We start from the raw sequence: 14,653 nt of genomic DNA, 5'->3' as shown, positions 1-14,653 counted from the left end.
TGTATGCCACAGTTGTGACATTGTCTGTCTGAAAACAAATGAACGATTCTCTCTTCAGAAGAGGCCAAAACTGAAGAGCTCTGAAAATTGCACGGAGTTCCAAAATATTGATCGGTAATCTCACCTCCTGAGATTCCCAAACTCCTTGTGCCGTCAGAGATCCCCACACAGCTCCCCAACCTGTGAGACTTGCATCTGTTGAAATTACAGTCCAGGTCGGAAGCACAAAAGAAGCCCCCTGAATTAAACGATGGTGATCTGTCCACCATGTTAGAGAGTGTCGAACAATCGGTTTTAAAGATATTAATTGAGATATCTTCGTGTAATCCTTGCACCATTGCTTCAGCATACAGAGCTGAAGAGGTCGCATGTGAAAACGAGCAAAGGGGATCGCGTCCGATGCAGCAGTCATAAGACCTAGAATTTCCATGCATAAGGCTACCGAAGGGAATGATTGTGACTGAAGGTTTCGACAAGCTGTAATCAACTTTAGACGTCTCTTGTCTGTTAAAGACAGAGTCATGGACACTGAATCCATCTGGAAACCCAGAAAGGTTACCCTTGTCTGAGGAATCAAAGAACTTTTTGGTAAATTGATCCTCCAACCATGATCTTGAAGAAACAACACAAGTCGATTCGTATGAGATTCTGCTAAATGTAAAGACTGAGCAAGTACCAAGATATCGTCCAAAGAAGGAAATACCACAATACCCTGTTCTCTGATTACAGACAGCAGGGCAACCGAGAACCTTTGTAAAAATTCTTGGAGCTGTAGCTAGGCCAAACGGCAGAGCCACAAACTGGTAATGCTTGTCCAGAAACGAGAATCTCAGAAACTGATAATGGATCTGGATGAATCGGAATATGCAGATATGCATCCTGTAAATCTATTGTGGACATATAATTCCCTTGCTGAACAAAAGGTAAGATAGTCCTTACAGTTACCATCTTGAACGTTGGTATCCTTACATAACGATTCAATATTTTTAGATCCAGAACTGGTCTGAAAGAATTCTCCTTCTTTGGTACAATGAAGAGATTTGAATAAAACCCCATCCCCTGTTCCCGGAACTGGAACTGGCATAATTACTCCAGTCAACTCTAGATCTGAAACACATTTCAGAAATGCTTGAGCTTTACTGGATTTACTGGGACACGGGAAAGAAAAAATCTCTTTGCAGGAGGTCTCAACTTGAAACCAATTCTGTACCCTTCTGAAACAATGCTCTGAATCCAAAGATTGTGAACAGAATTGATCCAAATTTCCTTGAAAAAACGTAACCTGCCCCCTACCAGCTGAGCTGGAATGAGGGCCGCACCTTCATGTGGACTTAGAAGCAGGCTTTGCCTTTCTAGCTGGCTTGGATTTATTCCAAACTGGAGATGGTCTCCAAACTGAAACTGCTCCTGAGGATGAAGGATCAGGCTTTTGTTCTTTGTTGAAACGAAAGGAACGAAAACGATTATTAGCCCTGTTTTTACCTTTAGATTTTTATCCTGTGGTAAAAAAGTTCCTTTCCCACCAGTAACAGTTGAAATAATGGAATCCAACTGAGAACCAAATAATTTGTTACCCTGGAAAGAAATGGAAAGTAAAGTTGATTTAGAAGCCATATCAGCATTCCAAGTTTTAAGCCATAAAGCTCTTCTAGCTAAAATAGCTAGAGACATAAACCTGACATCAACTCTGATAATATCAAAAATGGCATCACAGATAAAATTATTAGCATGTTGAAGAAGAATAATAATATCATGAGAATCACGATGTGTTACTTGTTGCGCTAAAGTTTCCAACCAAAAAGTTGAAGCTGCAGCAACATCAGCCAAAGATATAGCAGGTCTAAGAAGATTACCTGAACACAGATAAGCTTTTCTTAGAAAGGACTCAATTTTCCTATCTAGAGGATCCTTAAACGAAGTACCATCTGACGTAGGAATAGTAGTACGTTTAGCAAGGGTAGAAATAGCCCCATCAACTTTAGGGATCTTGTCCCCAAAATTCTAGTCTGTCAGACGGCACAGGATATAATTGCTTAAAAACGTTTAGAAGGAGTAAATGAATTACCCAAATTATCCCATTCTTTGGAAATTACTGCAGAAATAGCATCAGGGACAGGAAAAACTTCTGGAATAACTACAGGAGATTTAAAAACCTTATTTAAACGTTTAGATTTAGTATCAAGAGGACCAGAATCCTCTATTTCTAAAGCAATTAGGACTTCTTTAAGTAAAGAACGAATAAATTCCATTTTAAATAAATATGAAGATTTATCAGCATCAACCTCTGAGACAGAATCCTCTGAACCAGAGGAATCATCAGAATCAGAATGATGATGTTCAGTTAAAAATTCATCTGTAGGGAGAGAAGTTTTAAAAGATTTTTTACGTTTACTAGAAGGAGAAATAACAGACATAGCCTTCTTTATGGATTCAGAAACAAAATCTCTTATGTTATCAGGAACATTCTGCACCTTAGATGTTGAAGGAACTGCAACAGGCAATGGTACTTTACTAAAGGAAATATTATCTGCTTTAACAAGTTTGTCATGACAATCAATACAAACAACAGCTGGAGGAATAGCTACCAAAAGTTTACAGCAGATACACTTAGCTTTGGTAGATTCAGCACTTGACAGCGATTTTCCTGTAGTATCTTCTGACTCAGATGCAACGTGAGACATCTTGCAATATGTAAGAGAAAAAACAACATATATATAAAGCAAAATTGATCAAATTCCTTAAATGACAGTTTCAGGAATGGGAAAAAATGCCAAAGAACAAGCTTCTAGCAACCAGAAGCAATAAAAAATGAGACTTAAATAATGTGGAGACAAAAGTGACGCCCATATTTTTTTCGCGCCAAATAAGACGCCCACATTATTTGGCGCCTAAATGCTTTTTTTGGGCGCCAAAAATGACGCCACATCCGGAACGCCGACATTTTTGGCGCAAAATAACGTCAAAAAATGACGCAACTTCCGGCGACACGTATGACGCCGGAAACGGAAATAGAATTTTTGCGCCAAAAAAGTCAGCGCCAAGAATGACGCAATAAAATGAAGCATTTTCAGCCCCCGCGAGCCTAACAGCCCACAGGGAAAAAGTCAAATTTTAAGGTAAGAAAAATGTTAAAATGCATTATCCCAAATATGAAACTGACTGTCTGAAAATAAGGAAAGTTGAACATTCTGAGTCAAGGCAAATAAATGTTTGAATACATATATTTAGAACTTTATAAACAAAGTGCCCAACCATAGCTAGGAGTGTCACAGAAAATAAGACTTACTTACCCCAGGACACTCATCTACATATAGTAGATAGCCAAACCAGTACTGAAACGAGAATCAGCAGAGGTAATGGTATATATATGAGTATATCGTCGATCTGAAAAGGGAGGTAAGAGATGAATCTCTACGACCGATAACAGAGAACCTATGAAATAGACCCCTTAGAAGGAGATCACTGCATTCAAATAGGCAATACTCCTCACATCCCTCTGACATTCACTGCACGCTGAGAGGAAAACTGGGCTCCAACTTGCTGCGGAGCGCATATCAACGTAGAATCTAGCACAAACTTACTTCACCACCTCCATCGGAGGGCAAAGTTTGTAAAACTGAATTGTGGGTGTGGTGAGGGGTGTATTTATAGGCATTTTGAGGTTTGGGAAACTTTACCCCTCCTGGTAGGAATGTATATCCCATACGTCACTAGCTCATGGACTCTTGCTAATTACATGAAAGAAATTATATTAATATACTTTTTACCTCTGTAATTACCTTCTATCTAAGCCTCTGCAGACTGCCCCTTATCTCAGTTATATTAATATACATTTTACCTCTGTGATTGCCCTGTATCTAAGCCTCTGCAGACTGCCCCCTTATCTCAGTTATATTAATACACTTTTTACCTCTGTGATTACCTTGTATCTAAGCTTCTGCAGACTGCCCCTTATCTCAGTTATATTAATAAACTTTTTACCTCTGTGATTACCCTGTATCTAAGCCTCTGCAGACTGCCCCCTATCTCGGTTATATTAACCCCTTAATGACCGCAGCACTTTTCCATTTTCTGTCCGTTGGGACTATTTTTACATTTTGCGGTGTTTGTGTTTAGCTGTAATTTTCCTCTTACTCATTTACTGTACCCACACATATTATATACCGTTTTTCTCGCCATTAAATTGACTTTCAAAAGATACCATAATTTTCATCATATCTTATAATTTACTATAAAAAACATTATAAAATATGAGGAAAAAAATGGAAAAAAACACATTTTTTCTAACTTTGACCCCCAAAATCTGTTACACATCTACAACCACCAAAAAACACCCATGCTAAATAGTTTCTAAATTTGTCCTGAGTTTATAAATACCCAATGTTTACATGTTTCTTTGCTTTTTTTGCAAGTTATAGGGCCATAAATACAAGTAGCAATTTGCTATTTCCAAACCACTTTTTTTCAAAATTAGCGCTAGTTACATTAGAACACTAATATCTTTCAGGAATCCCTGAATATCCATTGACATGTATATATTTTTTTTTAGAAGACATCCCAAAGTATTGATCTAGGCCCATTTTGGTATATTTCATGCCACCATTTCACCGCCAAATGCGATCAAATAAAAATTTTTTTTCACTTTTTCACAAATATTTTCACAAACTTTAGGTTTCTCACTGAAATTATTTACAAACAACTTATGCAATTATAGCATAAATGGTTGTAAATGCTTCTCTGGGATCCCCTTTGTTCAGAAATAGCAGACATATATGGCTTTGGCTTTGCTTTTTGGTAATTAGAAGGCTGCTAAATGCCCCTGCGCAAAATACGCGTATTATGCCCAGCAGTGAAGGGGTTAATTAGGGAGCATGTAGGGAGCTTCTAGGGTTAATTTTAGCTTTAGTGTAGTGTAGTAGACAACCCCAAGTATTGATATAGGCCCATTTTGGTATATTTCATGCCACCATTTCACCGCCAAATGCGATCAAATTAAAAAAAAACGTTAATTTTTTCACAATTTTAGGTTTCTCACTGAAATTATTTACAAACAGCTTGTGCAATTATGGCACAAATGGTTGTAAATGCTTCTCTGGGATGCCCTTTGTTCAGAAATAGCAGACATATATGACTTTGGCGTTGCTTTTTGGTAATTAGAAAGTCGCTAAATGCTGCTGCGCATCACACGTGTATTATGGCTAGCAGTGAAGGGGTTAATTAGGTAGTGTGTAGGGAGCTTGCAGGGTTAATTTTAGCTTTAGTGTAGAGTTCAGCCTCCCACCTGACACATCCCACCCCTTGATCCCTCCCAAACAGCTCCCTTCCCTCCCCCACCCCACTATTGTCCCTGCCATCTTAAGTACTGGCAGAAAGTATGCCAGTACTAAAATAAAAGATTTTTTTTTTAAAAAGAAAAAAAAAAAAAGCATATTTACATATGCTGTGTTTAGGATCCCCCCTTAGCCCCCAACCTCCCTGATCCCCCCCCCCCCAAAACAGCTCTCTAAGCCTCCCCCTCTGCCTTATTGGGGGCCATCTTGGGTACTGGCAGCTGTCTGCCAGTACCCATTTTGCACAATCAAATGTTTATTTCTTTTTTTATTTTTTTTATTTTTTCTGTAGTGTAGCTTCCCCCCCCCCCCCACGGACCAACCCCCACCACCTAAATAACGAATAAGGTTTTTTTTAAAAAATTACTGGTCCCACTTTTATTTTGGGACACATTTTTTTCTGTAGTGCAGCGGTCCCCACCCGGTCCCTGTCCCGGCGCGCGCCCCGCGCGCGCCCCCTCGTGCACATGCGCGCGCCCCGACTTGCACGCCCCCGATCCCGCCCCCCTCCACATGACCAGGGCCATCGATGGCCGCCACCCACCTCCCACACCGGCTCCCACCCACCAACGATACCGGCCATCGATGTCCGGTGCAGAGAGGGCCACAGAGTGGCTCTCTCTGCATCGGATGGCCATCAAAGGTTATTGCAGGATGCCTCCATATCGAGGCATCACTGCAATAACCGGAAAGCAGCTGGAAGCGAGCAGGATCGCTTCCAGCTGCTTTCCACACCGAGGACGTGCAGGGTACGTTCTCAGGCATTAACTGCCTTTTTTCTGAGGACGTACCCTGCACGTCCTCGGTCATTAAGGGGTTAATATACATTTTACCTCTGTGATTACCTTGTATCTAAGCCTCTGCAGACTGCCCCTTATCTCAGTTATATTAATATACATTTTACCTCTGTAATTACCCTGTATCTAAGCCTCTGCAGACTGCCCCCTTATCTCAATTATATTAATATACTTTTTACATCTGTGATTACCTTGTATCTAAGCCTCTGCAGACTGCCCCCTTATCTCAATTATATTAATATACTTTTTACATCTGTGATTACCTTGTATCTAAGCCTCTGCAGACTGCCCCTTATCTCAGTTATATTAATATACGTTTACCTCTGTGATTACCTTGTATCTAAGCCTCTGCAGACTGCTCCTTATCTCAGTTATATTAATATACTTTTTACCTCTGTGATTACCTTGTATCTAAGCCTCTGCAGACTGCCCCCTTATCTCAGTTATATTAATATACTTTTTACCTCTGTGATTACCTTGTATCTAAGCCTCTGCAGACAGCCCCCTGATCACATGGATATTTATTATCTTTTGACTTGCATTTTTGCCAGTTAGAGCTGTGTACTGGACAACTCAACGCGAGACAACACAATGCTATCTATATGACCCACATGAACTAGCAGTCTCCTGTTGTGAAAAGCAAATAAAAAAGCATGCGATAAGAGGCTGTATAGGTTTGAATCTATAACATATATTAATATAACAATGTTGGTTGTGCAAAGGGTAGTAAAGGCCCAATCTTTTTTTTTTTTTTTTAAATAATAACACTTTTGGTGTAGACTGTCCCTTTAAAGGGACAGGAAACCTAAAGATTTTATTCTGTGATTTCGACAGAGCATACAAGTTTGTTGTTTTAAAATTTCCAATTTTTATCGAACACATTTGCTTAATTTTCATGGTATTCTTTGTTGAAGAGCATAGCAAAGTATGAAGCGCGTACGTGTCTGGAGCACTAAATGGCAGTAAACACTGCTGCCATCTATTGTCCTTAAAAATGTATAATGCAGAAATTCTGCCATATACTGCTTCATATACATTCATTCCCCTCAGCCTACCTACCTCCTTTTTGACAAAAGATGCAAAGAGAACAAATAAATTTGATTAAAATAAATACAACATAAAATTTAGTTTTTAATTGTATGTTCTATCTAAATCATGAGAGAAAAAAATTGAGTTCAGTGTCCCTTTAAAGGGACAGTCTACAACAGAATTTTTTATTGTTTTAAAAGATAGATACTCCCTTTATTACCCATTCCCCAGTTTTGCATAACCAACACAGTTATAATAATTTACGTTTAACCTCTGTGATTATCTTGTATCTAAGCCTCTGCAAACTGCCCCTTTATTTCAGTTCTTTTGACAGACTTGCAGTCTAGCCTGCTCCCAGATAACTTCACGTGCACAAGCACAGTGTTATCTATATGAAATACGTGAACTAACTGTTAAAATGCATTCTGAAAAGAGGTGGCCTTCAAGGTCTAAGAAATTAGCATATGAACCTTCTAGGTTAAGCTTTCAACTAAGAATACCAAGAGAACAAAGTAAAATTGGTGATAAAAGTAAATTGGAAAATTGTTTAAAATTACATGCTCTATCTGAATCATGAAAGTTTATTTTGGCCTAGACTGTCCCTTTAAGAGGCTTTCTTAATGGATAAGTCCCTAGACTGCAAAAAATTGAATATTTTACTACTAAATCTGTAGTTATAATTGCTTTTAACCATTTATGTTGTGTGCAAATCTATTGCGATGGAGTGCTTAATTGCTGGTTTATACTATGTGTATAAAAAATACTTCTGTCCCTACAAATTATTTGTCATTAATGCTTGCGGTTGATTGAATTTTTCCGGGTCCCACTATTTTGCAGCATTTCAACGGCCTTCCCGCCTCAGGCGTCCCCGCTCCACAAGTGAGGGGCTTCCCTCTCGACTACCCCACTGTCACTCAGTTGAAAGTCTGGTGCCCTCTTCATCCTCTCCTCCCAATGTGTCATCTCCTACAGTCCCATCTCCACCAGCATCTGCTCGCCCCCAGTCTGCATGGATAGAGGAAGACCTCGACCTCTCTCCGCCGCTCCCAGACACAGACGGCCTTGGGTTTGACCCCCTTTCCTTCCGCATCTCTTTCTCTGACCATGAAGAGACCAGGTCCCCTTCTATAATAAGAGCAGAGATCACAAGCCCAGCGAAGGTGCATTCTCTTTCTCGAAGGGTCAGCCTTTCACCCACTGGAGGGTGCTCTCCCTCCCCCCCTCACAGCCCGCCAGAGAGGCTGGTGACTGATGTGGAATCTCAGGTCCCCCATAGCATTTCCCCACCACCTCAAATGTTGTCACTGCTTCTACAATCATGCCAGCTACGCCTGAGCGAAAACTGTATGCGAGAGGTCAAAGGGAAACTGACTAGCGGCAACAGTCAAGAAGCACCAGCTACAAGTGAGTTGTGTTTCTAACTTGTCTCTATTTACATATGAGTTTGCACAATTTTTATTAGGCTTTTAGATTTTTGTATTTACTCAAATTCATTGCAAGAGTAATATATTGTATAAATAGTCACTTATTAAGAACGTTATATTAACTGATTGGCTGCAGGAAATGACTGCAGCACATCGCAGGACGATACAGGGGAGCAGCCAGTGTTCAGGACATTAATTATATTACAGAGAAAATTAGAATGCTACATATGAAATAAAGCTCAGTGGTTTTAAAAATATTTTTTTTTTATTGCTGTCATCGGTATTAGGGCTCCTCGAGGGACATGCCATTTTTGCATTAGGATACTTTGTTAACCATGGTTTTAACCCCTGCAGAGGACTAAAACACATTAACTCCCACTCAAGAGCCCCAAAACATTGGAGCTCCAGAGCAGGGCATGGCTGCTGTTCCAATAAGAAGTAGCATACTCGTTTAGCCACCAATCACTAGCAATGCAGTGTTCAGGTGTTGCAAAGAATTGTGGTTCCCAAACGTGACTTTGTGTTTCACACCATTGCAAGGGATTGAACACAGTTAGCTCGGACATAATGCACACGTGACTTTATGGGGCCCATTTATCAAAGGGCTTGCGGACCTGATCCGACACTGCGGATCAGGTCCGCAAGACCTCGCTAAATGCGGAGAGCAATACGCTCTCCGCATTTAACATTGCACCAGCAGCTCACAAGAGCTGCTGGTGCAACGCCGCCCCCTGCTGACTCGCGGCCAATCGGCCGCCAGCAGGGAGGTGTCAATCAACCTGATCGTATTCGATCGGGTTGATTTCCGGCGATTTCTGTCCGCCTGCTCAGAGCAGGCGGACAGGGTTATGGAGCAGCGGTCTTTAGACCGCTGCTTCATAACTTGTGTTTCTGGCGAGTCTAAAGACGGAGCATGATGAATGGGCATGCAAGTGTTTCACACCATTGCAAGGGATTGAACACAGTTAGCTCGGACATAATGCAGACGTGACTTTATGTATTTCACACCCCGTTGCAAGGGATTAAGCACAGTTAGCTCGGCCATAATGCAGATGTGACTTTATGTGTTTCACACCATTGCAAGGGATTGAACACAGTTAGCTCGGACATAATGCAGACGTGACTTTGTGTTTCACCACCATTGCAAGGGATTAAACACAGTTAGCTCGGACCATAATGCAGGACATGACTTTGTGTTTCACACATTGCAAGGGGATTAAACACAGTTAGCTTGGACATAATGCAGACATGACTTTGTGTTTCACACCATTGCAAGGGATAAACACAGTTAGCTTGGACATAATGCAGACGTGACTTTATGTGTTTCACACCATTGCAAGGGATTAAACACAGTTAGCCTCGGACATAATTGCAGACGTGACCTTAATGCATTTCACACCATTGCAAGGGATTAAACACAGTTATCTCAGACATAATGTAGATGTGACTTTATGTGTTTCACACCATTGCAAGGGATTATAACACAGTTAGCTCGGACCATAATGCAGACATGACTTAATGCATTTCACACCATTGCAAGGGATTAAGCACAGTTAGCTCGGACATAATGCAGACGTGACCTTAATGCATTTCACACCCCCGTTGCAAGGGATTAAGCACAGTTAGCTCGGACATAATGCAGACGGACTTTGTGTTTCACACCTTGTTGCAAGGATTAAGCACAATTAGCTAGGGCCACTAATGCAGACGATACTTTATGTGTTTCACACCATTGCAAGGGATAAAAGCACAGTTAGCTCGGACATAATGCAGACGTGACTTTGTGTTTCACACCATTGCAAGGATTAAACACAGTTAGCTCGGACATAATGCCGACGTGCCTTATGCATTTCACACCCCGTTGCAAGGGATCTAAGCCACAGTTAGCTCGGACCATAATGCAGAAGTGACTTTGTGTTTCACACCCCGTCTGCAAGGGATTAAGCACAATTAGCTAGGGCACTAATGCAGACGTGACTTTATGTGTTTCACACCATTGCAAGGGATTAAGCACAGTTATCTCAGACATAATGCAGATGTGACTTTATGTGTTTCACACCATTGCAAGGGATTAAACACAGAAAGCTTGGACATAATGCAGACGTGACTTAATGCATTTCACACCATTGCAAGGGATTAAACACAGTTATCTCAGACATAATGCAGATGTGACTTTATGTGTTTCACACCATTGCAAAGGATTAAACACAGCTCGGACATAATGCAGACGTGACTTAATGCATTTCACACCATTGCAAGGGATTGAACACAGTTAGCTCGGACATAATGCAGACGTGACTTAATGCATTTCACACCATTGCAAGGGATTAAGCACAGTTAGCTAGGACATAATGCAGACGTGACTTTATGTGTTTCACACCCTGTTGCAAGGGATTAAGCACAATTAGCTAGGGCACTAATGCAGACGTGACTTTGTGTTTCACACCATTGCAAGGGATTAAACACAGTTAGCTCGGACATAATGCAGACGTGACTTTGTGTTTCACACCATTGCAAGGGATTAAACACAGCTCGGACATAATGCAGACGTGACTTTGTGTTTCACACCATTGCAAGGGATTAAACACAGTTAGCTCGGACATAATGCAGATGTGACTTATTGCATTTCACACCATTGCAAGGGATTAAACACAGTTAGCTCGGACATAATGCAGACGTGACTTTGTGTTTCACACCATTGCAAGGGATTAAACACAGCTCGGACATAATGCAGACGTGACTTTGTGTTTCACACCATTGCAAGGGATTAAACACAGCTCGGACATAATGCAGACGTGACTTTGTGTTTCACACCATTGCAAGGGATTAAACACAGTTATCTCAGACATAATGCAGATGTGACTTTATGTGTTTCACACCATTGCAAGGGATTAAACACAGAAAGCTTGGACATAATGCAGACGTGACTTAATGCATTTCACACCATTGCAAGGGATTAAACACAGTTATCTCAGACATAATGCAGATGTGACTTTATGTGTTTCACACCATTGCAAGGGATTAAACACAGTTATCTCAGACATAATGCAGATGTGACTTATTGCATTTCACACCATTGCAAGGGATTAAACACAGTTATCTCAGACATAATGCCGATGTGACTTTATGTGTTTCACACCATTGCAAAGGATTAAACACAGCTCGGACATAATGCAGATGTGACTTTGTGTTTCACACCATTGCAAGGGATTAAACACAGTTAGCTCGGACATAATGCAGATGTGACTTTATGTGTTTCACACCATTGCAAGGGATTAAACACAGTTAGCTCGGACATAATGCAGATGTGACTTATTGCATTTCACACCATTGCAAGGGATTAAACACAGTTATCTCAGACATAATGCAGATGTGACTTTATGTGTTTCACACCATTGCAAGGGATTAAACACAGCTCGGACATAATGCAGACGTGACTTAATGCATTTCACACCATTGCAAGGGATTAAACACAGTTAGCTCGGACATAATGCAGATGGTGACTTATGTGTTCACACCATTGCAAGGGATTAAACACAGTTATCTCAGACATAATGCAGTGTGACTTAATGCATTTCACACCATTGCAAGGGATTAAACACAGTTAGGCTCGGACATAATGCAGATGTGACTTTATGTGTTTCACACCATTGCAAGGGATTAAACACAGTTAGCTCGACATAATGCAGACGTGACTTTATGTGTTTCACACCCCGTTGCAAGGGAGTTAAGCACAATTAGCTAGGGCACTAATGCAGATTGACTTTATGTGTTTCACACCATGCAAGGGATTAAACACAGTTATCTCAGGACATAATGCAGATGTGACTTTATGTGTTTTCACACCATTGCAAGGGATTAAACACAGCTCGACATAATGCAGACGTGACAATGCATTTCACACCATTGCAAGGGATTAAAACACAGTTAGCTCGGACATATGCAGATGTGACTTATGTGTTTCACACCATTGCAAGGGATTAAACACAGCTCGGACATAATGCAGATGTGACTATGTGTTTCACAACCATTGCAAGGGATTAAACACAGTTAGCTCGGACATAATGCAGATGTGACTTTATGTGTTTCACACCATTGCAAGGGATTAAACACAGTTAGCTCGGACATAATGCAGATGTGACTATGTGTTTCACACCATTGCAAGGGATTAAACACAGTTAGCTCGGACATAATGCCGATTGTGACTTTATGTGTTTCACACCATTGCAAAGGATTAAACACAGCTCGGACATAATGCAGACGTGACTTAATGCATTTCACACCCATTGCAAGGGATTAAACACAGTTAGCTCGGACATAATGCAGATGTGACTTTATGTGTTTCACCACCATTGCAAGGGATTAACACACAGCTCGGACATAATGCAGACATGTGGATGATGAAATGAATTCAGAGCATTTTATTTTTCATTATAATGACACTTTATACATGTATGGGGAGGTCAATGATCTTAAGATCAACAGTATGATGAAGCTTTACTGTCCCAGCATACTACCTAACACACTTTACAATACAGAATACAAATGCCCACAAGGTGCTGCTGATCTCAAAGCCTAGACAAGCATTGACCAATGCACTTGCCTGTCAATCAAGCTTGTGCACAAGTGCATAGTTAATAATCAGTGCCTATGTACACATCAATATCAGATGCCTTTCTCAGTGTTAAAATAGGGCTTGACATATCCCTGTATCAAAGGAGCTTGCTTCCTAGAAAAGTTATTTTTTGGGAGAGAGGATTGTTTACTGTATTTCTATATTAAAACACCCTTGAGATTGGAAATCGTACCCCTCTCTGTAGTCCCAGTGATGCATTCATATTTGAGCATGCACCACGGGCAGTCATATGCAGGTGGTGTGCATGTTTATATAACTAGAAGCACTTGATTGGCTGCTGTGCATTACAGTGTACACTTGCATTTTAGAAGAGCATATACATCTCTAGCCCCTTAAAGGGACATAAACCCCCCAAACTTTTCTTCCATGATTCAGAAAGAGTCTAAATGTAGCTTACCAATCAGAAAGCTCTACCCAAGTGCTAGACCTACAATGGGCTGGCTCCTAAGCTTACATTCTTGGATTTTCAAATAAAAGATACCTAGAGAATGAAGAAAAAATATAATAGGAGGAAATTAGAAAGTTGCTTAAAATGAATACTCTATCTGAATCATGAAAGTTTAGTTTTGACTAGACTATCCCTTTAAGTTTAACCTATAATTGTTAAAATTGCCTGTCAGATTACTGATCTTTTTACTCTCTTACCTTTCAGGTTTGACACTTTCACCACAGCAATCGACTGTTACTCCATCCTTGTCACTCATGCGACAAATCCCTCCTCCTCCTCCTCCTAAAGACCCTGCTCGTCTCATGGCCCTAAAGCTGGCAGAAAGCGCCCAGCGTGCCCTGCAATCTTCCATGTCAACAGGCACGGTTCAACAAAGACCTTCCAGCGCCCCATTCCACCGCACCCCCAATCCTCTGTCTTTCGCCGCTCCCTTTCCATGGAGTGCAGTGAAATCACAGCCCAAAAAGAAGGGCCCCTGTACTCTGAGCTGCGACCTGCATCACTGCACCCCAACGACAAAAACCCAGCTATGCACCGACCAGTGAGGTCCCCACACACACGGCACTCTGGTGAGGGCAGAACTATTTGATTGTGTTTCACAGTTCATTTTTTATGATTAACTTGGTTTAATAGTGTAAAATAAAATAATGTAAATGAGAAATGTCTTATTACACAAATACTGGTGTGTAACTGTTTAACTCTTATAAGGAGGAGGATATCACAATATTTTAGAAAAACATATCAACTGATTTATCTACAAAAATCCTCCATAGACTTTTATTTTCAAATTCATACTTTTTTGGAAAGGATTGTGGTCAACCCGATAGCTAAAGTCCGATCAGGAAGCCTAAGTGTGTGTTGCTAGTCTTGAGATGGACATTAACGGTAAGCCAATCATTAGTAGCATATATGTGTTGCATCCACTTACTGGCTGGCTTAGATATGGATTCTGATTACACTTAATCACTCTTTTTAAAAAAAAAAAATAT

General features: G+C 40.7%; 1 protein-coding gene across 1 annotated transcript in view; it reads left to right on the top strand.

Annotated features, from left to right (window-relative positions):
* The window catches only part of ARHGAP33 (Rho GTPase activating protein 33), a 222,064-nt gene that overhangs the window by 205,582 nt on the left and 1,829 nt on the right, over window positions 1-14,653 (top strand). The window contains 4 exon segments of the mRNA XM_053690905.1: window positions 7,994-8,560; window positions 13,869-14,030; window positions 14,033-14,217; window positions 14,219-14,233. Coding sequence (XP_053546880.1) covers window positions 7,994-8,560; window positions 13,869-14,030; window positions 14,033-14,217; window positions 14,219-14,233 — 929 coding nt within the window.

Source organism: Bombina bombina, chromosome 8 (genome assembly GCF_027579735.1).
Source record: "Bombina bombina isolate aBomBom1 chromosome 8, aBomBom1.pri, whole genome shotgun sequence".
Lineage (NCBI taxonomy): Eukaryota > Metazoa > Chordata > Amphibia > Anura > Bombinatoridae > Bombina > Bombina bombina.
The sequence above is the reverse complement of the archived record's forward strand: the minus strand, read 5'-3'. Positions and strand labels throughout refer to the sequence as shown.